At 52.5% G+C, this 24,821-nt stretch overlaps 1 protein-coding gene across 3 annotated transcripts in view; it reads right to left on the bottom strand.

Annotated features, from left to right (window-relative positions):
• Hspa12a (heat shock protein family A (Hsp70) member 12A) overlaps nucleotides 1-24,821 on the bottom strand; it is a 144,776-nt gene that overhangs the window by 37,341 nt on the left and 82,614 nt on the right. Inside the window, exon 1 of one of the 3 annotated variants that reach the window (XM_050149115.1) lies at nucleotides 20,755-20,910. The exons of the other annotated variants lie outside the window; for them this stretch is intronic. Within the exon in view, the coding sequence (XP_050005072.1) occupies nucleotides 20,755-20,797 (43 nt within the window). The 5' untranslated portion in view covers nucleotides 20,798-20,910. Of the gene's footprint in view, nucleotides 1-20,754; nucleotides 20,911-24,821 lie in introns of those variants that run through there. 3 annotated transcript variants of the gene reach the window in all.

Here is a 24,821-nt window from a genome sequence, read left to right as displayed (position 1 = left end):
CCAGGTTGCTCCCCTTCGGCCCCATATTAACTGTGAATGTCATGGTATAATCCCTGCCTCTAGTACCTGTTGTATGCTTTTTGCATATGATTCAACTGTTTAACCAATCAGTTGCCTGAATGAGGCACCCACTACTTCTCCTTGCCATCCTCGTCCCTCATACAACCCTCTCCATAGGCTGGGCTGTGCTCTCTGCCATCTGGGAAGCCATCTGCTTTCCCCCAGTCTGTCTCCAGCGCTGTCTGCAGAAGGGCCAGCTTCCCTTCTGCAGATGGTGGGAGGAGCTGACCCTTATGACTGATCTCCAAAACAGGCCAGCCCCTGAGCTACTCCTTTGGGGTGGGGGATGGGACTGAAAACTCAGAGCTAGCTGGACTCCGGGGATATCCAGTTCTTCCTTCAACAGTTCTGCCAAAGAAAGGGCTCTGCCACAGGCCTCAGAATCTATGCTACGAACAGAGCTAGCAAGAGTTCCACTCAGGAAGACCTATAAGGAAGCTCCAGTACCACCTGGGATAGAGAAAAGGTGTTCATGAACGTGGGAAGCCACCTGCAACCTAGCCATCAGGGAGGGTTTCCAAGTCAGTCCTGAAACCTTCTCTTCTGGTCCAGACGTGTACTCCCAGAAATTACTACAAGCAAGCTGGGCAGCCATTGACACCCAGTTCCCATGTGCTGAAATCCCTGTGTGCGCCAAACCTACAAAACCCAGTAACTCCACCCTCAGGCCTTTACCTATGAGACATGAAGGTTTGCATCTAACGTGAGATTTATTCCAGAATACACAGTAGAATTCGTTTTTGTTGTTGCTTTCGCAGGAGTCAAGCACAGTTTGTAAGAGAATGGATAAGCCAAGTGCAGGAGAAGTTTAGGAATAGGGAGGCTGGGTTAAGGAGCCCACGGGCACATAAAGGGGCACAGGGAACTTTCTGGAGTGATGCAGTCGTACGAGCTGGTGGTATAGGCCGGTTAAGACTGCTAGTCCGGCGTGCTAGCCCTGGGTTCCATGTGCAGCACAGAAGAAAGTGGGCTTGGTGGCACACGCTTGTAAGCACAACACTTAAGAGGCAGGGACGGGAGGCTGAGGGATGAATTCAAGGTCATCCTCGGGTGTATAGCAAGTCCAAGGCCAGCCCGGACAACGTTTTAAAAAATATCCTCCATTTTTGCCTGATGTGGTGCTTAAAACACGCTTCTTCTTGTTGCTATGGTAACAAGTTATTAGCATTTAGTGGCTTAACACAAACCGCCTTCATTCTCTAATGGTTCTGGAGGTCAGGCATCTGAAATGGGGCTAATGGCCACATTCAAGGTAGAAGGGGGCAGGGCTGGTTCCTGCTGGAGGGGCCGGGAAGAATCCATTCCCTGCCTTTCTCAGACTCCCAAGGGCATCTGCATTCCTTGCTCAGCTCTCCTCCAGCTCCACAGGCAGCAGCTCTGCAGCTTCAAAGTGCCACATCTGATCATCCTGCCTGTCTCCTTCACTTATGAGAACCCTTGAGATGACGCCGGGGCATCCATTTTCTTCCAGGTAATCCAGGAAGCGTTTCCTCCCCTTGTATTATGCACACCTTCAAGGTCCCTTCTCTGTGCCAGGTAATATTCGCAGTATGTGCCTGGGAGATATTGGCTTAGTCCATTTGGATCGCAAGGAAATAATGAAGCGGGTAGTTTACAAACAGCAGAGATCAATTTCTCAGCTCGGGTTGAGCAGCCCAAGAAGAATCCCAGGCAAATCCAACAGCTACTGAAGAAGGGCCTGCTTTCTGGGAAGAATCTGGCACCATCTGGCTGTGTCCCACTATGGTGAAAGAGGCAGGGCAGCTTGGGGAATCTTTTATAAGGGCATTAATCCCATTGATGAGGTTTAGCCTTCATGACTAATCACCTCCCAAAGACCTTTCTTCTAAGGCCACAAAACTGATGACCAGGGAAAACACAGAGACCAGAGCAGGCATGCTTAAGAGTCTGGTACTTTGCATATACACATACCAAAACCCCACAAGCTATGTACTTACTACCTATGTGCCTATTGGTGCATAAATCTCATCTAATAATAAAGAGCAAACATTAAGGGCTCCTAAACTGGCCGCAGAAGCCCCATCCCCTTTGCCCACAACCCTTTTACTGGATCCTCACACTCACCCTAGATCGTGATTTATGGAAATCAAGACACAACAAAGTTGATTTAAAAAAAAAAAACTCAAAAACCTCTCTTGCATCTGGAAAAGGAAAAGCTCCCTTGAATCCAGGTCCATGCCCCACCCACAGAAGTTCCCTGCTGTAAAATCCAGGTAGATGACCCGAAAGAGAGAGGAAGCACTTGTGATGACCATTGCTGGGGTGTAGGTACCAAAACGCCATCCTTGCTCTAGGCAGATCAGTGAAACCAAAGAAGGACAAAGAAGGACGGGCGAGAGCAGACACAGCAGGAGCGGTGGAAACACAAGCCGGGGAGAGCGCTGACTGTTGAGGCCCTGGAGCTGGCTCCACCCAACAGAGGACTCAGAAACAGAGACCTCCAGATGAACACTCTCATCAGCGTGAATCTAAACTTTCTTAAGGGGATGAATAAGCCAGCTTTTCTCCACACACGCTCCCGGACTGGCAGCACGTGTACCTTGCACAGCCTCACCCTGGGAGGGCACCCTGGGGTACCCATGGGGAACCTGCCAGTAGGAAGCAAAACTGCCTCCCAGGATGAGGAACCTCAGATCTTCAGGGGAACAAAGAAGTAGCTGGAGCCAGGTGGCTTGTCTTTTGCAAGCCCACATCGCTCTCCTCATCAGCACCCGTATCAGCAACACAGTGCCAAGGAGACACCATCTTGCTGGGTGCCTGATATCCAGAGCTGTGGTCATACACACCAGGGACAAGCAGTGTTAGCCTGGTCCATAATCCCCAGCCCTAGGGAGAGAAGCCATGGGCCGTCTGTCCAGTACTCCTGGGCTGGTCCAGAGAGCTGCAGTTCACCACATATTTGGGTTGGGGGAATCTCTGGGTCTTAAGAGTGGCCTCCTCATAGTTCATGTCAGTTGTCCCCGGGGAGTGCCATGGATAGTGTCTAGAACAGAGACGCTGCACAGGCGCCTTGGGCTTGGGAGCCATCAGGGCCTTCTCCATCCCACAGAAGGTCGCAGGGTTCAAGTCTCAGTGTCCTGGTCCATGGAGGACAAGCCACCACTTGTGATGCTGGACCGTGAATACTAGCCTGCAGCTTCAGGGACAGACAGGGTGGCTCAGAGTGGGGCTACCCAGCTGTTTCCTCTATCCTTCCTTTCGATCATTCTTTCTCCAGCAGACAGGGAAGCTCCAGCCATGGGAACCAGTGCTGCCTTACTTCCTACCCAGGCCCTGTCCAGGGGACTGGGTGGGGATGTGGACAGAGTGCGGTGTTTGCTCCTACCTCTCACCTCCTGCCTACCTGGACACCCTGCTGCCCAGAGTCTGAAGACCCCCGGCAGCTTCTGGCCACAGTTCTAGCCCTGCCTGGGTTTTATGCATCCTTGTTTCTGCACCAGGATCCCCAGCCTCCATCAGCTCCCTGCAAGACCCAGGACCAATTCTTCCCAGCAAATCTCCCTGGTGACCCTTGGGTTGCAGGCTCCTTTTCTCAGCTCCATCCTCCAAGTGGGGGAAACAGAAACTCAGGGAGCTTCAGAGGCTGCTGAGTTCTCACAACAGGTCAGAGCAGAAGCTTGAGGCCGGGGCTTCAACTGTTCCCAAGATACCACCTTCCTCCCAGAGGAAATCCAAGTCAGGGACCCTGTCCCCGAACATACTGGAGTTACCTTGCCCTGATCCTCCACCCACCCCTAGGCCCCAGGAGATACACTCCATGGCTTTAACTTCTGATCTTAACCTTTGAAGGCTCAAATGTCTCCTGCCTGAAATGAGGTTCCTCATAGGTTAGGGGGCACTCTGGGTCTCAAGCCCCACACAGGGCAGAGGAACTTGGCTGGCTACAACCGCCCTCAGCTTGAGTGCCGAGTTCAGAGTCCAGTTGCCAACTGTGGGGATATCTGGAGTTGGAAAAGTGGGGTGGACTTGGGATGACCTCAGAGTCCCAACAGCCTATGAGCTCCTAGAGGGAGGATGGGGGAGGGGCGTGTGGAGTGTAAGCAGGTGGGGGCCCATTTACAAATTCTGCAATGAGTCCTCCTGGGACAGGGAAGGGACTGCAGGCATACTGGGACACAAAGTCCTGACACTTCCGTGAGTCATAGGATACAAGTGGCCGTCGTAAGTCACAGTCACTGTGTTTTAGGGTTGTGTTTGTGTTCTGCAGTCTACTTCAAGCTCATGACTGAGAATTTCTTAGAAAGTGTTTTTCTTTTTTTCCTCCTCTCCTGACTTCACCTCAGGATTCTGAAGAAAAAATCTTAAAAAAAGAAAGAGATTGATTAATTCTATTTTATGTAGTTGAATGTTTGTCTGTATGTCTGCACACAACTCATGCATACCGTGCTCTTGGAGGCAAGAAGGCGTCAGACCCTGTGAGGAGTGGAGGACACTCACAGGTCATGGGCAAAGTCCTGAGTTAAGGTGTGCCATGGACAAAGGCGCCGCCTTATCAAGGACCTCAGTGCCTGAGACCCATGGGCATCAAAGCTTCCCACAATGCCGTGACCAGGGAGGGCACAGTGAGGCTCAGAGGGAAACGGCAAAGCCTTCCTCCGGTCTGCATGTGGATGTCAACAGCATGTGCAGAAAATGTCCACCACAGCTCTCTCCCTCCACCCCAACTTTCCCCCCTGGAGACTGCTCCCTCCAGCACCTGATTCTATGGCAATTACTTAGACCTGAGTCCTCAGTTCAGCTACAAACCACAGACCCGCCTCCCTTCCTTGTTTATCTGCCTGTGATAACCCCACCTCCTTGTTCAGCAACACACAATAGCCCTGCCTCCCCTTTCAACAGTACATAATAAACATGGTAGGCTCCTGGGGTGCTGCTGCTTCTCCATCAGAACCCAGCTTCTCCTGTGTGTTCAAGTGTTTCGTTCTGCTACCACCCCAGTAAGGTCTGGCCCTGGAGCCATGCTAAACACAGCAGATCCCCTGAACTGGAATAATTACAGAGTGTTGTGAGCAGCCATGTAGGTGCTGGGATTTGAACCTAAGTCCATTGCAAGTACAAGTGCCCTAAACTGTTGAGCCATCTCTCCTGTCCCTGTCCCCCCCCCCCATGCCCACAGGATGCTCAGCAGGGTTGCAGGCTATCAAGAGAAATATGTCTCCCTCTTCCCCCAGGCCACTCAGCAAGGACATCAGTTTCCTGACTGACCCCCATTCAATGCACAGAGTTTTGCTATAAAAATCAGCCTTACAGGACTATGTGACCTCTGCCATTTCCACGCCCCCTGTTTGAGCGCTGCAGGCTCTGCTCCTGGCACACAGCCCTTTGAGGTCTCAGTGAACGCTCACTGAAGGCCCAGGGATGCAGAGTTGAGAGAATCAGTTACATAACCAGTCAGATCCTGTGGGTTGACATTGATGGAACCAAATGAAACTTAAGGAAAGACCTATTACAAGTTTCTACATTCTCTCAGGTTCTTTATGGCAACTTCTGTAGTGATATTTTGTTTGTGCTTTTGCAAATAAAACCTGAAGATCAGAGTGTCGAGCTAAGCCACTAGAGGTCAGGGAGTGGTGGCTCACACCTAAAATCCCAGGACTCAGGAGACAGAGGTAAAAGGAACTCTGTTAGTTCAAGGCCACCCTGGGCTATACAAGATTGAATCTGTCTAAAAGAAAAGCAGAGTTTACACAAAGGTGATCCTACCACTTGGGATCGCACGCCTTTGATTCCAGCACTGTGGAGGTGGAGACAGGAGGGATACGGCTGGGCGGAGAGAGGTGTATAAGGCGGGAGGAGACAGGAGCTCCGGGCAGTCTGAGGTTTGGTGGAGACAGTTGCAGTGTGGAGATGCGGTCTGAGGACGGAATTGATCCTTTGATCTGAGCATTGGTAGAGGTGAGAACTCTCCATTGGCTGGGCGCTCTGCTTCTCTGACCTCCGTATTTAACCGCTCTATCTGACTCTAGTATTTATAATCAATCTATCCAGCCTCAGACATTATCTGTTCTCACAACAGAACAGGTACTACCCTATTCTCCTCTGGGGCCACCCCTCAACCCACCAGGCTCAGGATCCCCTCCTCGGTCTCTGCTCACCCCTATTCTTGGCTTGCCCCAGGAAATAGCACAGCGCTGTTGTCACCAGACATGATCTGAGTTCAGCATCACTGAGTTCTATCTCTTCAGGACACAAGAGGTGACTCCGGCAGCTGCCACCATCCAGCTTGAACCATGCCTCACAAGTCACACTGACCGGCCTGCAAATAAGAAACCGAACCCACGGGGCCACACAGCAAAGACATGAGCAGCTACCCAGTCCCGTGCTCCCACAATGCCTCAATTTATCAACACATCATGGAAAATCCTCCCTAAAAAATGTGCCTCTGATGTGTTGCCCCACTATCTTGTCAAAAGGAGACATTTGTCCATTTGTCACAATAGTGTGTGCGTGTGTGTGTGCATGTGTGTGTGTGCGTGTTTTGCCTGAATGTCTGGTGCATCAGATCCCCTGGAACTGAAGTTACAGACAGTTGTGATAGCTGTGTGTGTGCTGAGAATCAGACCCAGGTCCTCTGGCATGGCCCGAAGCAGCCTTATTTATACATGACACAGCAGAGCTATTGGTCAGGGGCCTCAGTTGCCCTCTGCATGGAACCTCAAGCCAGACAACTTACAAGTCCTAAACAGCAAAGCAGAGAGGGGTAGGTCCCAACACACCGGCACTGCTCACTTTAAAGTGTTGCTTATGTTAACGGTTCGGTCCCCAGAGTGAACAGAGAGAGAGGAGGGCTGTGCCCTAAGACCCTGGGATCAACCCCTTGATCCTGGATCCTGGACTCCAGGATCCTGCCGTGTGTGTCTGTCACCACCACCCACCTTGTTTTCTAGCCATGAGGTAAGTATTCTCCTCCCCATCCAGGACCAATAGGGGCCTAACAGCAAGTCCACCTGATGGTGGACCGAAATCTTTAGATTTCCAGTTCCATGGATTCTCGGGCGCTACCTGGCAGCACCGCTCAGTCTAGGGCCTGACCAAGAATATTCTGCAGGCCCTAAGACTCCCTCCCCATAGCCAATGCGGAGCCCTGCAGTCTGTCGCCCTTCTCCATGGCCAATGAGAAGCCCTACAGACTAGGGTCCCTTCTCCATAGCCAATAAGAATCCCTACAGTCTAAGCCTCCCTTTTCCGTAGCCAATGAGGAGCCCTACAGTCTAAGCCTTCCTTCTTCATGGCCAATGCGGAGCCCTGCAGGCTCCGTGTCTCCTCCCCCCTTCTCCATGGCCAATGAGGAGCAGGCTAGGAAGCACAGCTAAAGTCCCCACAAATCCCTTGTAGAAAGAGCCTCTGGGACCAGGTGGGAACCTGCCTACTGTTCAATGGACCCCTGAGGCTCCCTGCCTGACGAGGCCTGGCCCAGACCTTGGGATCCCCTACCGTCTGAGGTGAGGTGGGGGTCTTCCACAAACCAGATGGATCCTATTTGCAACGAGAGAATTCTCCCAAGCTGGAAGTATTTTACACCTCGATGTAACCATGGTTACATAACTGGATTATCTTTGTCAAAATCCATGAACTGAATACCCAGAAAGCTTTTTCATCTCGTGTGACTTGCACCTCAATAAACTGAGCTGCAAGGGAGCACCCGAGCAGGAAACTCCACCTGACTACCCAGCACCATGGCCACCTGCTAGCAGGTTCCCCGTGTGCTTCGAAAAGTAAAGATGAGACCTAAAACTGAATGCACATAATCGATGTGTTTAACCTCCTCGGCTCTCGGGGCCATCCTGGGAAGTGTCAGAACTGGTTTTCAGATGACATGACGGGGTACGGGGAGGCTATGCCACTTGCTCACAAGTGTGGGAGCCAGAAACCAAGCAGAGCTGACTTCTTGTTGTGCCTGACTCCCACCTGCCCTCCAAATGCCCAAGGTAGCTGCTGAATGGTGTGTTGGGTACTTCTGACACATGGGGCCCAGAAACACCAGCTGACGTGCCCAAGCCAGTAGGAAGTGACTCCAAGACTCAAACCAAGCACTGTCTGATTCCTAAGCCCCTCTACTCCGCTGCTCACGAAGGCCCAGGGCCCCCACCCCACCCTCACAGAAGATCTGACTCTGGAGGACTCCACTTTCTAACCCCGCCCACCCAGTTTCCCTGGCCAAGGCTACCAGAGGAAAAGCCCAGGCAAGAAACCTGCTTGGTGTCTCCAAATCTTCAGTCTTGCTAAGTCTGAAACAGGAAGCCCCAAGGCCATGGGTGAGGGCCTTTCCGGGGCATCCACACTGCGCTAGGAACGAACCTGGCTTCCCTAGTCTGGGTAAGTGTGACTCCCCCATCCCAACTCCTGAGTTCTCCCAGTTTTCCTGAGGGAAAGGGGAAGGAGCAGGCTTTTAAGGAAACACCGTGCATCTGGGTGTGGCCCTGCTCCTCGGCACAGACTTGTTCCCAGGGTCTGCTCCAGTGTCCTGCCGTGTGGCCCTTTGTCGGCTCAGCCAAGGATGCATCCTCAGCAAGCCTCCCCACGGAGGGTCCTCGATCCGTCCTTGACTTGAAAGAGAACTGGCGCTGGGGCAGAGGCCGCAGATGATGTGTTTGGCATCGCTTGAGGAGCATCAGTCCCTTCTGCTGGGCTCCAGCTGCTACCCGGGGAGACCACAGCTGGACTGGATGCCTGTAGTCGCCACACACCGGTGCACTGGCCAGTGCCCAGTGTACAGCAGGAAAATACTTCTCGGGTCTGCCCAGTGGAAGTGGGCATTTACTCTGTACAGCGTGAAATACTTGGAGGAGGGGAACTAATTCCCTCTGAGAAAGAATGAAAGAAAATATCTACAATGGACTGCAGAACTATCCTCTGTCTGCGCAGCCTTTGACTTGGTACTGTGCCCTACACTAGATGACTGGGCTGTCAGAGCTGGAATGGTGTAGGAGACACCACATCCGGGCCATCAAAAGACGCATCTGCTGACTCTCTGCGGGTGACTGTATCCTCAGCTAGATATGACTGTTGCAGATACAACTGGACACAGGCATCACCTCTGGAAAACTGGACTCGGGGATACAGTCAGTCAGATGGTAAGCAGAACAGACAACAGTCAGTAACCAACACTGTCACTTCAACATGAGCACTGTAGTAGCCACACTGGCCCTGCATGTACAGACTATACACAGTGGGCCTGCAGGTATGGACTGCACACGGTGGGTCTGCACACAGTGGGCCTACAGGTATGGACTACACACAGCACACAGTGGGCCTACAAGTATGGACTGCACACAGTGGGCCTGCAGATGTGGAATACACACAGTGGGCCTGCAGATATGGATTACACACAATGGGCCTGCAGATATAGACTGCACACAGTGAGCCTACAGGTATGGACTGCACACAGTGGGCCTGCAGGTACAGACTACACGTGGTGGGCCTGCAGGTATGGACTGGACACAGTGGGCTGCAGTCCTGCAAGTACGGACTACACACGGTAGCCTGTAGGTACAGACTGCACACAGTGGGCCTGCCGATACAGACTACACACAGGGGGCCTGCAGGTACGGACTGTACACGGTGGGCCTGCACAGAGGAAGGCGGGGTGTCAGTGAAGGTAAGGAAAGAACTGCCAGGCTCCTACACAGACCTGACCTGGCACCTGATGACCGTTCTAGGATCTTTACCTTAGTCATCTCTTTTGCATCCTCAAGCAAAAGTGTGTCACCTACACCAAAAGCAGGAGGCCACAGGGTCAGTGTGGAACTCAGATACCCACTTCTGGCATCCCAGAGGGAACCAAGTGTCTGAGTGTAAGAGTCACTGTTCTTCATTACAGAAAATCCAGGGAGATTCTAGGGGGCAGTTACAAAAACCTGAAGACCACAGGTTATTGCCAGTTCCTAGGCAGCAATGGAGTTGGCAAAATCCACCTCCTCTCAGACCCTAGTGTGTTGGGCAGGAAACAGAGACCAATGAAACCAGAGCCCCATCCACAGAACTTAACAACCTGTTAGGTGAAGGATGCTATGTGGCCAGCACCTTCAAGGGGCAGGACGGTGACCTAACACCACCCTTCTGGATCTTCTGCTTCCAGATATGAAAACCAGAATGGTGCAGTCAGAACTACCCAACCCATCCTGTCTGGAAACGCCTCGGAAGTGAAGAATTGGTCTCCAAAGTCCAGCGTATACCCAGAGATGAAGAATTAGAGCAGACAGGAGGCCCCACCCCCATTAGAGAAAATATTTTTAAATAGACATTTGTTGCGGGAGGTCCTACCGCCCCTCCAACCAATAGCTGCTGAGATACCAGCCCATTGGGGCGTGGTCTCTCTCCCTTTAAAAAAGCGGCTACTTCCCTCTGCTCGCTCTCTTCACTTCCTGCTCCTGCTGGCGACTAGACTCCCTTCCTGGTTGCGCAGAGGGCTGTTGTCTGAGATGGTGATCTCTAAGTTTTTTCCTCTTTAAATAAATACCACCCTATTAATCATAATTCCAAACTGGTGTGGCATTGTTCGTGACTTACGCCTTCAGACATTCATCCCTGTAGTGGCGTTTCATTTGTATTTTAATAAATAAAGCTTGCCTGGAGATCAGAAAAATAAAACAGCCACACTGGCCAGCCTTACAGACCAGGCAGCAGTGACACACACCTTTAATCCCAGTGGCCACACTAGCTTGCCCTAGAAACCAGGCAGCAGTGGTGCACGCCTTTAATCCCAGAAAGAAGACAGCTCTCAGACACAGTCTCACTCTGAGATTCCTGGAGGCAGGATCGCCATTTTCGGACTGAGGTGGAGGTGAGAGCCAGAGGCTGGATTCTTGTTAATCGAGCTTCACATCTCCACGTGAACATAAACATGTCTAATATGATATTATATGTTTTCCTAGAAGTCTTCACAGTCTGCAAAACCACACTGTAAACAACCACAGGATTCATGAAGGAAGCTGCGCTGGAACACTTTGCCCAGCACCTTTGGAACCTCGTTACTGGAATTCCCCCAACAGCCATGCCTCTAATGCTTATGAGGACCCAGTACAGTTCATCTAAAACGATTCCAGCTGCTGTTTGGGGAAGGAGCAAACAGCATCAGACCCTGGATGCCAAGGTGAGCATCTTCATTCCTGTTCATGTTAAACATCTACTCAACCTAGATTCTGGGGGAGGGGAAAACATTGTCTTAAGTTGGTATGCCAAATGGTGGGTCCACCAGCCTCGAAGGGACAGTTTTAAACATGTCGCCACATCGACCATCAGTGAACGATAACAAACGGAAAGACATGAACGTGGAAAGGAACCTGTTGGGAGGAGACTGTGTGTGAAAGCGGCAGGAGGGAGAAAAGAGAAGGTAGGGGTGAGAGTATTCATGCGTGAAATTGCCAGAGAACAAGTTGAATCAATATAAAACAACTTTTTAAGCCTGCCCACTATTTTCTCATAGAGACAACATCTTTAAACTGCTAAGACAGCCAGAACTTGCACACAGATGCACCCGTAACATTTCCAGCTTTCTCTTATTAGTTACTCAGAGAGTTTATCCCAACCTATCAAAACACAAGCATGAGGCGGAAACCACAACCGAGCCAGCATGACTTTCCCAGACACCGACAGCATCCCGCTGTCCATCACAGAGATGTGGGGTGCAGCCAACACCTCCAAGTGTCAGAACCTCGCAGTGCACGCCACAGTCTTGCCAAGGGAGGCTGGCCTCCAAGCTGTTGTGGCAAACAAGTGTTTCAAAGGTTGGGCTTTCCACATATTAGTCCAGCTGACTCTGCTAAAGGAAAAAACTCACATATTATCTGCAGCGGATACCCCTTTGTGGTAGTTTATGCCCTCCGCTGCAGCTTGCACCCCCAGCTGCAGTTTACGCCCCCAGCTGCAGCTTACGCCCCAGCTGCAGTTTACACCCCCACTGCAATTTATGTCCCCCGCTGCAGTTTACGCCCCCGCTGCAGTGTATGCCCTCAGCTGCAGTTTCCACTGCAGCTGCAACCTCTTTTAGCTTGCACTGCACTTCAGAAAGACAACTAAGATGACTTCCTGCTTCTAAGGAAGGCTTGTAGCCCCTCTTGTCCTCCCACTGCCCCGAGACCAGCATATTACAAGCCTAAGCTGCCCTCCTGGAACAGAAAGGCCTGGCCCAGAGCCAGCACGGTCCCCATAGCCTGTCACTGCCCAGAGCAGTGCTCACAGATGAGCACAAACACCTGCCCACAAAATGGCCAGCAAAGCAAACAGTTGCTCTAACCCACCAAAGATTGTCTGAGCTAACAGATTGAGAAGATGTTGTAGATGTCCCCCTGGTTCTTTGATACTTGATAGTTCTTCCCTGTCTGAGAGTCAACACATCTTTTTATTTAGCATGGGCCTCTGAAAGGAAGCTGACCCACTCTGAAAATGTCTTTTAAGAAACCTACCAAGGCTGAATAAGCTGAAGGTAAGACTCCAGGAAGGAACTTTCTCCAACATCCAAACATGTCTCCAGAGAGACAGACCTTCAGCTAACAGTCCCCAGTCCATGGAGATCTCCTCTACCTACCTGGCTAAGCCCACCCCACCCCACCCCCACACACACAGTGTATCATGTCCTAATTCCCAGAACCTATGAATGTATGACTTTCTATAACCAAAGGAATTCTTCGGGTGACGACAGTAGGGTCTTAAGATAGGGAAATGATCCTTGGTGGTCCAGGTGCACCTTACAAGAGATGCGTACGCTAGTGTCCTTACACAGGCGGAGGCAGAGACACGAGGCAGAGTTCGGCAGTAGCCCGAAGGCTCTGTTGATGGAAGTCAGTCCCGAGCCAAGGAGTGCAGGTGACTTCCAGAAGAGTGAGGATGTAGGAGACAGATGGACACGCCAGACAGGACCCAGATGGGCCAGTACCTTACAGTGAGACCCATCTTAGGGCTCATGTCCGACCTCTGGAATACAAATAATAAATTTGGGCTGTTGGGCTATGATACACAGCTCATCTGGTAGAGTTTTGCCTAGCATGCCTGAGGCCCTGGGTTCAGTTTCTAGCAGCACATAAGCCAGGTATCCTGGCACGTATTGGTAATCTCAGCATTTGTAAGGGGCAGGCAACTGGATCAAGAGTTTAAAGACCAACCTGGACTACATAGTGAGTTTGTAGTGGGCTGTAGGAGACTCAAAAACAACACCAACAAATAATAATAATAAACACACTTGGGCTGTTTGCTGATAACTACTTTTGTAGTCTGTTCTATGCTGCCTTGGTTCCTGCTGCCTACAAGAATATATCTTTGGAGGTTTCTTCATAAAAAACACTAGCTATTGTCAACACTGAATCTGTGACTCATGCTTGGACTTGTGTTTCATGCTTTTCTTGAATAAATCCCATGTCCATAAAAAAAAAACTACAAAGAAGGCATATTATCATCCACATTTTAAAAAAGACTTATTTTATTATTGATTTATGTGCATGTGTGTGTGTATGTGTGTACATCCCAGTGTGGGATGCATGCAGGTGCCTGCAGTGGCCAGAAGTGTCAAACTCCCTGGAGTTGTGAGCAGCCCTGTGTGGTCCCATGAATCAAACTTGGGTCCTTTGGAAGAGCAGCACACACTGTCAATCACTGAACTATCCCAGCCTCCTGAACCTGCAATTTGTAGATGAAAAGGTAAGACTAAGAGGGTGGGTACATCTGTCTCCACAGGACACGAAATGACGTAACACAAATGGATTCAAACCCAGTTGTCCCGGTCCCAGATCCCATGTCCTCACCAGCACCCCGGTGACAGCAGGAATGAAGTCACTGTCACTTACTGCATGGCTTCTGTGCAGCAGGCTCATGCCAAGCCCTTTACAAACATCCTCTCTCACATCCCCCGGAAGCGGCAACCCCAAACCCAGAGGTCAAACCCATCTGAACCCGCAGGGGTGGATTTGAGCTAACCCTCCCGCCTGCCTCGTCACACCAGAGGGGACAGAGATGAGGAGTACAGACAATTCATCTCAACAGTGATTCTCAGCCACGGGGAGCAGCTGCTGTTAGGAATTAGGGGATCATGTCTGGAACCATCCCGGCAAAGCTGGACACACGGGCGTGCTAAAGATAAGAGCAGAGGAACCAGATCCAGCCTGTGGGCGGCTCAGGGTTTCCCAGATGGACGTCCTGGAGCAGCGGCTGTGTCAAAGGACTTCCTCAGCTGTTAGGTCCCAGTCGAGGCTGGTTTAGGAAAGGCCACCCTACAAAGCCCAGGTCCGGAGCTCAGCACTGTGGGCGGAGCACGCTCAGGGCGGAGGAGTTCTTCTGAGGTCAGAGGCTCGGCAGTGCTGGATGGAGTCCAGGGATGCACAGACCTTGAACCCCACTGGCTGATTGTTCAGACTGGTCAGTGAGGAGCTGGGAGTCATGGCCAAAGGACCGGTGAGCGAGCAGCCCGAGGCCTCCTAGGTTCTGGGCCTGCTGGACAAGGCTCTGCACAGCCCTTGCCTGCCTCTGCCTGGCTGTGGAGGTCTCAGGCTGGCCTTCCTCCAATCTGACTGCGCTCCTGCTTCCACAGGGTCCAGGATAATAAAGAACAATGGCAGATAACAATAGACACAGACCACACTCAGCCCTTACTTTATGGGAGAGAGTAAAATCCAGTGTGAGGTGTGTAGTGAGAATATTTCCATTTTACAGATGAGAAAACTAAGGTGGGGCTCAGGGAGATTCCCACAGCTCGTCAGTGCTGGTCCAGGCATGGCCTCTAAGTTCACTGTCCACTATAATCATGCTGGAACACTTTGGCCCCCTACTCTGCCTCCACAGAGCTGGCCAGCTTCACACAGGGTCACCATTTAGGGCCCTCGGCCCCTCGGTGAGCAGAGACTGGCAGAATGCAGCCCCATCTCACACCCGTTCCACGCGGTTTTAAATTTCCGGGGTGAGCTTTGAGAATACAGTGCTCCCAAGCCTCATTTCCTCATTGGTTGGAACAAAAATTATAATACCAATGTCAGCAGCAACACCCATCCATCAAAGAGAATGTCTCCATCTGGTGCTCTGACCTACTTCACCCTGGAAGTCTCCAGGCTCTCTGGAGAGCCTAGACATAAAGCCTCCTGTGGGCGGTATCGTCCAAGGAAGCACAATAACCTAATTTTAGACATGCATGCTTCAGGCTGTGAGCGCCTACTGTTTACAGCGAGGAACACGGGTTTTTCTGTTTGTAAAATTGACATAGTCTTCCCAAAATAAAGGCATATTTTAACTTTCAAAAGAAGCTATAAGTCATTATGGTGGGGTGAAGGTACCCACACATCCACTGGGCGACAGAAGGATAACCCGAAGAGGCTGCAGTTTTCAGGGGACATGGCATGCTGCCGTCTGTTTTAATATCGCCCCTAGAGGTCCTGCCACCCGAGGACCTGAACTTAACTCTCCAGGCCTCCCACTGTAGAGTCATGCATTTTACGGGCTATTGGTGAGGACTGAATATGGATAATTTAAGAGCAAATCGGATGCTGCCTGAGGCCCCAACTCCTCGGGAGGCTTGGGCCCAGGAATCCAAAGCTGATGTGGATTGTACAGTGAGATCCCATCTCAAAACCGAAGACGTTAATGACAGGGAAGCTGCCACTCAGGAGAGACCAGCTGACTCAGAAGGCACCGGCCAGGAGTGGCTAGCCTGTTGCTGCTCCCAGCCCCCACCCTACATGATCAGGTCCCTTATAGTTTGAACACAAATGGCCTCCACAGGCTCCGTAGAGGTGGGAGGGAGGAGGCTGGGTCACCAGTTTTGGGGAAGTGACTGGATTCTGAGGGTTCCAAGAAGCAATGGATTCACCCCTTTATGGATTCATAAATTGAACACAGTATTGCAAAGGACTGATGATGGGGCCTGGATGGAGGGAGAAAGCCAACGAAGGCCTGCCCTTGAGGGGTGATGGCTCTTCATTACTTCCTGTCTTTTTCTTCTGCTTCCTGACCCGCTGCCAGGAGGTGAGCTGCTTTGCTCTTCAATATGCTCCCAGCCAATCGGTTCTGCTTTCCCACAAGCTGTGAGTCAAAGGATGGAGTGGAATCTCTGAAACAGGAGGCTGAAAGAACATCCCCTCCCTTTATTTAGGTCATTGGTCGGGTACTTGTCACAGCGGTGGAAAACCCATCTCAAGTCTGACACCAGTTGTGAGGGACTTCCTGATTGGTGGTGGCATCAGTAGCTAGGTGACTCCAACAGGAAAGTCAGCCTGAAGGGCGTCTGGTGACCACAGAGTGACTCCTACCCTCAGCCCCCAGGGCGACCCTGGACCAGCCATCATCCTACCCCCACTGTGGAATATACAGGGACAGGGAAAGAGACTTGAAGGAATACCCATGTCACTCCGAGGTGCTGGCTTCAGAAAGGGCAGAACCTCAGGAATAAAGGACCAGAACAGGTCTCCACACAGCCCCAAGGCAAGGGGAAAAACAAACAAACAGAGCAGTTTGACTTCCCCCCACCACAGAGCAGAAAGAAACTGAAGCCTGAGGACAGCAAGTGACAAGGCCATTTCCTGCCCATCCCTTATCTCTGGCTGTTTCCAACAGACCCCTGTGTGGCTATCACAAACCCAGGAAGCAAAGTCGGCATTTCAAGGCGCTTTGGTTCTCCCAAACCACCAACATCTGGGGGAGGGGAAAGCAGGAAGGGTCGGCAGGACCTGCCTCTGTGGACCAGAAACCCTGGCGGGTGTTGCGGCTCCTCCTTCGGGGCCTCTTCCCACTCCCCTGCCCTCTCTAAGGAATGCCAGTGTCCTGTGTGCCCGTGGGGGTGGGTGCTGTGCCTGCCCCATGCTGCCCCTCCATTAGGAGGCCTTCATTTCTCGGGCCATCTGATTATGCACAGCGGCCATAAAGCAGCTTTCTCCTTCCCAAAGAGCCTATTTATACGAGAGAGCGCCTCGCCCCCACAAGATTGAGCCATCACTCAGTGCCTCATCTCTTCAGAGATGCCTGGAGCCCCGCCTGCCTCTCCCCTCCAGCTTGGCGCACTTGTGAGCATGTGTGTGCAGAAGTGCCGCCCTGGAGTGGGCAGGTTGTGCATGCCATTGCCCACGGCTGTGGTCCTCCGCATCTTGCTGACAGGGTCACTCATCGCGCGGGCGGGCGTTTTCTGAGAACCTACTATGTGCCCTTGCTGAGAAGGAGGGAAATGAAAGAGAAGGTCTTTGTTGAGAGGAAGGCAGTAGGAGAAAGGTCACAAGCTGTTGGACTCTATGGCTGATTTGAAGCTGACTCCAGCGTCCACTGTCTGGGCAGGCTACCAACTTCTCAAAGCCCTCAACTGCCTCACTGGCAAAATGAGGTAATAACAACACCAGCCTCGGAGGGTTGTTAGAGGACAAATAAGATATGGCCGTTTAAAGCTGACACACTCTGGGCACTCAAGACGTGCCAACTGAAGTCATCAACACAGAAGCACCCAGGACTGACAGGTGGATTTCACCAACCATGTGCACAGATCTGAGGTTTCCTAAAGGGGGGTTTGAAGGCTGAGTAAGAGTTGTACAGGTAAGGGGGCGTGTCGCAAGGGGGAACTTCATATGTCAAGAACCAAGGGGATCACAGAGCTCTGGTAAACAGAACATTGAGAGATGAGGGAAGGAGGCCACCATGGAGGGAACAGAGCTCCAGACATAGAAGTTGATACAAAGTGGCCCCATGGCCCAGAACCCTAAGATCAAGAGCAGCCAAGGCCTCTGTCAATTTTATGCTCAACCACACAGACACACTTCCCGTCACTCTGAGGGACTAGGTGTGACCTAGGAGAGACTGTGTGTCTCATCCTCTGGGTCCCTGAGTAGCCTGGGCTCTAAGCCTCACCCACCCTCTTTCCCACACTGCACCACGATGCCCGCAGCAGAACAGCGAAATATTGGTCACAAGGCCCCTCACTGAGTTGTTCGCTCAACAAGTGTGGTCAGGGCTAAAGAGATGACTCACTCGGCGTGTTTCCCCAAGTCCTTGATAAATACTGAGATTAACTACTGGGGTGGTGAAAATCCCATCTCCAAAGCCCAAGGCTCCACTCTCCCACCCACTCCTGGAGAAAATAGCCAGGCTTCCACTGTCTGTGCCCCAGCCCTGACACCTAAGAGCCCGCTCCCATCTGAACCACCAGGTGCCCCATCTACACATCTCCTCCTAGGGCTCCTGACGCGGTCACTCAGGTCATGGGGAGGGACAGAACCAAAGCTCACCTCAGTGTCTGCAGTCTGAGACCCAAGGTGATGCTTCAGATCTTATGAATTAACTCATTCATATTCTATCAAGGAACGTGGTGAGCACAGTCAGGCTGAGTCTTAGGGGTCACCTACTCACCACCCAACTTCTACTTCTTGTATCTTATCAACTCCACTCAGCCCGTCCCTAGACCCTCTCCAACGTGAGAGACCAAGGGTTCACAAATCTCAGTGTGCTGGGGCCTTCCAATCATACATTTGCAGCAACAGCATCCTTGAAATAATCCCTTGAAACATTGGCTACTTTGTCACCCCCAGCAGGACGGTGACCACCAATGAGGGCTGAAAAAGTAGAATCAGGTGGGCTTCAGTCCTCAGCAAAGCTTCCTAAATCTGTGGCCTTGGATAGGTTGTTTAATTGGTGTTTAAATCTCTCATCAGTAAAAGGAATGCTGGTAACACATTTATATGAGGCTTGAGAAATAAAACAGGGCATATTCATCGCCCAGCAAAGAACATGCAGTGACAAAACCCTTAGAAGTCGGTGGGGCTCTGCTCCTGCCTTTATCTGCACATAAAAGGATGGTGTCAGAAAAGCCCAGCGAGTTGCCAGGAACACTCGCCCTTCAGGGGGCTGGGCCCCAGGTGTCCCTATACCAGCATGCCTCGAACTCAGTAGACTCTAAAAACCCAAGTGAGCAGTGACACGTCCGCCGTCATGAGTGTGTGTGTGTGCACGCGCGTGTGTGAGTGCATGAGTGTAGGATAGGGCAGAAGCAGCAATGTGACTTTACAAGACAAACCAGAGTGGGTGCAGATGCCTGCCTCTGGTTCTGATTTGACAGATCTTATACCCAGCCTTGCATCTGACATAACCACCCACTCCTTATCTCAGCACGAGAGACGGGAAACTGGATCACTTACTCTCCGGCTTAAGGCAATTGTGATGCCTCTCACCAGCATCCTAAATGTTGGGATTTTTCTTTTCCAATTTAAAGAGAAAATTAGTGGGGGGAAATGAATCAATCCAATTGCTGAGTGATGCTCAGACAAAGACAACTGCCAGGCCGTGGAAAGGTCGGGGCGCCGAGGCACATTCGGGGTGCCTGTTTGAGGACCACCGCCTGGGCTTGGGCTGTGCCGCTCCCGCTGTGGGCTCCCAACCCCCACCCCGCACTCCTCAACCACTGCAGTGCCTGCCGGCTGGGGAGGCACCTCCCAGATCCGCAGGAACAATGGGCTGGGCTGGGGAGGGGGCAGGTGTGGATAGGAAAGCTGCAGAAGAGGGGGCTGGAGCCAACCCACATCAGGACAGAGAACGCAATTGCCAACGCTAGTTGCGACGCGACTGGCCTCAGTTTCCCCGCTTTGGGTCTCCGCAGAGCACAGCGCTCTTTTTTTCTTTTCTTTCTTTCTTTTTTTCCTGACTGGATTTCGCCTTAAGTCGGGGCATTTTAATGTCATCCTTGCAGCTTGCTTGGAGCTCCTGGGAAACCGGCTCAGGCATCTGCTTCATCCAAGGCTCTGCAGGTCAGGGACACGCGCCGCACCTCCCCGCAACCAACTTTCCCCCGCTTGAGATACACAGGAAGAAGATTGAAATCCTGACCGGCCCATCCCCTGTGCTGGAGAAGCCTTGATTTACAGCCCTGGCTCAGAAAGCATCCCATCCTCTTCCCGGATCCCCAGGCTCTCCCTCCTTTGCCATCTGAGCCGCAACCAATGCTCCAAATGAGTCGCTCTTGCCATAAATGTAGGAAGCAAGGCTACAGTACTCCGCATGGGACACCCCCCCACCGCCACACACAGCACACACACACACACACACACACACACACACACACACACACACACCTAACAAGGACCGCACACACAGTGTAACCTCCGCAGTCTCTACGCCCAAACCCAGAGAATCCTAGAGTTATTCTCTAGGAGGGGAGAGCGATGGGACACCCTTGGCCTGCAACTGCAGGCCCCCCACTCCCGGCCCCTGGTCCGGAGGGGTAGGGTGGATCGAGGGGACAGATATGAATCTGATTTCCCCAAGTCTCGCACCCCTACCTCACTGGGTCATAGAAACGAACCGTTGGGGACCCGGGGCCACCTGGCGGCCGGCCATCAACCAGGTCAGCAGTGGCATCCCCAACACAGCGCACAGCGATGGACAGGAGGGGCGGTTCTTTTGGGACTCGTACCCGGCCCTGACCAAGGAGCTAGCCCGAGGTGGAAACAACCAGGGTGCCCCAGCCGGGGATTTGGTCCTGGTTGCAGTGTCCGCATCCTGGCCCAAACCTAGCACGTGACTCGAGGGCGGCCTCCCACCCAGTGGGCCGGGTGTCGCGCCCAGACGCCGCTCTCTGATCCCGCTGGGCATGGCAAGATGGAATCAGGGAGCTCACTTTTCTAATGCCCTCCGACCGGGCTTCGGGCCGCGGTAAGGAGCGTGCCTCATTCTTCCCAGACCACCGCAGCCCCAGCGGCAGTCACGGGTCCCCCGCCCCGCGCTCACCTCGGGGACCGGTGTCTCCGCCGCCGGCTTCCTTGTCCGCCATGGCCCTGCAGCTTCAGCCCAGAAGAGGAGCCGCCGGTGCGAGTCTTCGGCTCTCGAGCTGGGTCTCAGCCTGTGGACAGCGGGAGCACCGCTCTGACGCTGCCGCCGCCGCCGCAGCCCGGACTCCTCCCCGCGCTCCTCCCTGCCCCGCCCCTCGGAGCCGAGGCCCAGGGGAAGGCTGGAGAAGGCTCCTCCCCCGGAGCTCGGAGCCAGCGGGTCGCCGCCCAGCCGAGACCACGCCCCGTCCTGTCAGTAGCGCACGGGGACTCGGCTTGGGGCGGTGGAGGGTCAGAGGCAGGCGAGCCCGGGTCTTGGCAGCTAGTCCAGCAGGGTGGACACGAGAGCGCGCAAGGTCTGGTTTCAAGCCCCGGAATTCCCGCTCTTTGGAAGGCATAGCGTGGCAGGGCCTGACGCCTTGAGCAAGCTCTGCACACTCAGCACTCCCTGGCAGGGGCAAGGATGTCTGCTCCAGTCCGCATCTTTGTCCTCTGTCCCTAGTTCCCAGAGGAGCGGGCCAAAGGCATAGGAGCCCCAGCACAGCCTTCAGGCTTTTCCCTCCAGGCAGTCTGCAGCACTTCAAAGCAACTCCCGACCCCGAATGGTACTCGGTGCAGAGACAGTGTTGCCCTTCCATATATGGGATGCATTCCCGGCCCCCATTAGAAGTCTGAGAATACCGATATTAATAATTCAAGACTTCCATGGTTGAGTGATTCACAGGTCTCTGCCCTCTGGCTCTCTCTCTCTCCTCTCTCTTCTCTCCTCCCTCTCTCTCTCTCTCTCTCTCTCTCTCTCTCTCTCTCTCTCTCTCTCTCTCACACACACACACACACACACACACACACACACCACCACCACCACCACCACCACCACCACCACACACCTGAGCCTCTGGCACCTGTTAAGGCCTGGCCAGGAAGATCCTGGGTTCTCAGTACCACCCAGCTCTCTGGCAAGAGCAAAAGTAAGGATCTAATGAACATAGTTATTTGGTCTTCCCCAGGGGTGGGGGAGGAGGGTTCTGAATTGAAATGCTGAAGTGTGTATGTCCTTAACTATGTCCTTAATTCATAGCTGTCAGTCTCTGCGTATAAGAAAACCCGGTGTGGCAGGTTTAAATTATGATTTCAATATCACACAGCAAGTGGATGGCTGGCTGGGATCCCATCCCTCATGACTGAGACAGGCAACATCTCTTGCCTGGGGTACCTAGGGGATGCATATACAGACAGCCTCCCTGTGGACAGTGGGGTGAACAGAGGTCTGGGAGAGTGATGGATGGGAGAGGGAAAAATGAGGAGGACAAAAGCCAGGCTGAGGATATAACTCGGTGGTAAAACTACCATCCGGCCGGGGGTCACAGCTGTCTTCTGCCTGCATTAGAATACCTCACATGCAGAGTCCCGGGCTGTATGTGAACCCATGATCCAACTGTGTAACCTCTCCGAGCCTCACTGCCCTCTGAGAGATAGGTTCTCAAGACTAACGATGATTAGATGAGATCATGTCTCACTTAGAACCTAGGACCAAAACAGCACGAGCTACAAGACACCAGGCCGGTCGTGCGCAGCAGTGGTGGTGGTACCTGGAAGCCACTCCCAGCGCATAGAAAACATGTTTCTATGGAGCAAATTCTCCCAGTCAAGATGGCTTCCTTGCGGTGACAGCACCCCGCTATCTCAGAGGCAGATCCAAGACCTCAGTTCCCAACAAGGAGCTGGAGGCCAGGAGTGGGAGGCACCCAAAAGCAGGGAGGTTGTAAACAGTGCTCAGGGCAGCAACCTGATGCTCCCGAGCTTAGGACAGAGAGGGGAAGGGTTGACCCTGGCCCTTCACCCACCCGGAGCTGGTTCTGTCCACACCTCCCAGTTGAGCAAAAGCAGCTTGGCTGAGGCCGCGTGTGCTGTAATATGAAAAGGCAAGAATAACCACGGACTCTGCCCGCTATGTCTGTGTCCTGGAGACACATGCCTGGACCAGGATACAGAATTGTTGGGAGCTAGTGTGCAAGTCAGCATGTACTTCCCCACTCCCTAAGAAAAAGCCTAACTGAGCATGGATATTTGCTTTGTTTTGTTGAGACAGAGGCTGAGCTCTGACTTTCTCTTCTCCCGCTTTAACCTACAAGTGCTGGTGTTACAGGCGTGTGCCACTGTTCCCAGCCAAACTCTAATTCTGTAATGCAACATTCAACACTTTAACTACGTGTGTGTGTGTGTCTGTGTGTGAGTACATGCACCTGAAAACAGAGTCTAAATAGGGAGCTGTCTACAGTGGGTTGGCCTGAGGGTGTATCCACATTAATTGGCCTAGGGGAGTCCCAGCCCACCGTGGGCAGCACCATCCCCTAGGCAGGGGTCCTGCACTCTGTAAGAGTGGAGAAATCCAGCTGAGAGTAATGAGCAAGCAGGCAAACGAGCGTGCACGCATTCATTTCTCTCTGCTCTCAACTGATCACATGATGTGACCAACAGTCTCAAGTTCTGGCCACCTTGACTTTCCCACAGTAATGGGCTCTAGGGAAAGGGGGGGGAGGATTAGTGAGCTAAAATCATTGCCTTTTGTCAAGACATCCTATGACAGCAATATAAAGAAGCTGAAACCGTCTCCCAATGCTCAACATCTGAACGCTGCTATTACTGCCCTCTCTGCTCTGCTGAGGCAACTCTGCCTTTGTCGCTCCACCTCCATGCCCAGGACCAGACCGTCCTCCAGGATTCCAGAGCTCCTGAGCATCTCCCAAGGTGGCTCCAAGCCATACACCTGGGCATCGCCAACATTCCTCCTTCAGTGTCTGTCCATGCTCAGCATCCCCAAGTCAAGTGTGGCCTGGCGACTTCTGACACCCTTTCCATTCTGTGCCACCGTCCGGTGCCCTTCTCCCTGGCAGCTTGTGAGTCTGCAGCCTCCTGTAGAATCGACTTTTAGCAATGCCACCTTCCCCTATTCCATAACCATGTCCCCACCGCTGACCCCTTCAGTCCCTCCTGATCCCTGCCGTTCCTCAGTGTGACGGAGAGATGTGCTCCAAACCTGGATAGCTCACTTCCTTGTCCTGGCACCTTCGGCCACCTAGGTAACAACCTTTTGCAAGCATGGACTTTCCAGTCCCCCAGTCTCCACCATACGCTGTCCGTCCACATCAGGAACTTGACCCTGGCATCGGGGCATAGGCTTTGGCAGTCTGTCAGAACTAAGATGAACCCACATCTGCCTGCTGCTGTGGAAAGGCCCTGAGCACCATCTGCCCTCACTGACACTCCGCGCAGTGACAGAAGGTGACACGCGGGTCCCAGCACCGGGGGCAGAAACCAGTTTTGATTTTCAAGGGAGCATAAAAACGCAGTATTACTATGCTCTGTCATTGTTTTCATCATGAAATAAATAGAAGTGTCCTGATGGGGCCGGAGAGATGGCTCGGTGTTTAAGAGCACCCACGGTCTATTTCCGGAACCTACCACATCCATAATTCATAACTCCAGTTCCGAGGGACCCGATGCCCTCTTATGGCCTCTGCGGACACATGGAACACAAACAGACATTCTGGCAAAACACTCACACACAGAAAATAATTTTTAGACAAGAAGAAAAATCAGTGCCCTGGACTGGTAAGCAAAGGTGCTTGTGGCCAGGCCTGATACTCTGAGTTCAACCCTCCGAACTCACAAGTACAAACTAGAGGACCGACTTCTGCAAGCTGTCCTCTGACCTCCACACATGCTTCATGATAGGTGAACACCAACACATATGCATCCCCACACAGAACGCGAACAAGTGTAATGAAAGTGTTCTGGTGAGCACTGCTCGGCCAGGCAGGTGCCACTGTGAGCTCACCTCCTTCTCCTGGTGGCCCTGGCCATTCACAGAAGAGATGGAGACATGCAGAGGCGGGGGCACCCACCAGAAGCAACAGAGCTAGGCCCATTTCCGCATTGTTCAACACCAAGAGAGGGCACCCACCTTCCTCCCCTGACCCCTTCTTCAGCTAGAGGTTACTGTGGTTTGAATCTCAGATGTCCTGAACA

Source organism: Alexandromys fortis, unplaced genomic scaffold, assembly GCF_014885135.2.
Source record: "Alexandromys fortis isolate MF-2015 unplaced genomic scaffold, M_Fortis_MF-2015_v1.1 scaffold_16, whole genome shotgun sequence".
NCBI classification, from domain to species: domain Eukaryota; kingdom Metazoa; phylum Chordata; class Mammalia; order Rodentia; family Cricetidae; genus Alexandromys; species Alexandromys fortis.
Note: the sequence above shows the minus strand (reverse complement) of the source record. Positions and strands in the feature narration are given on the sequence as shown.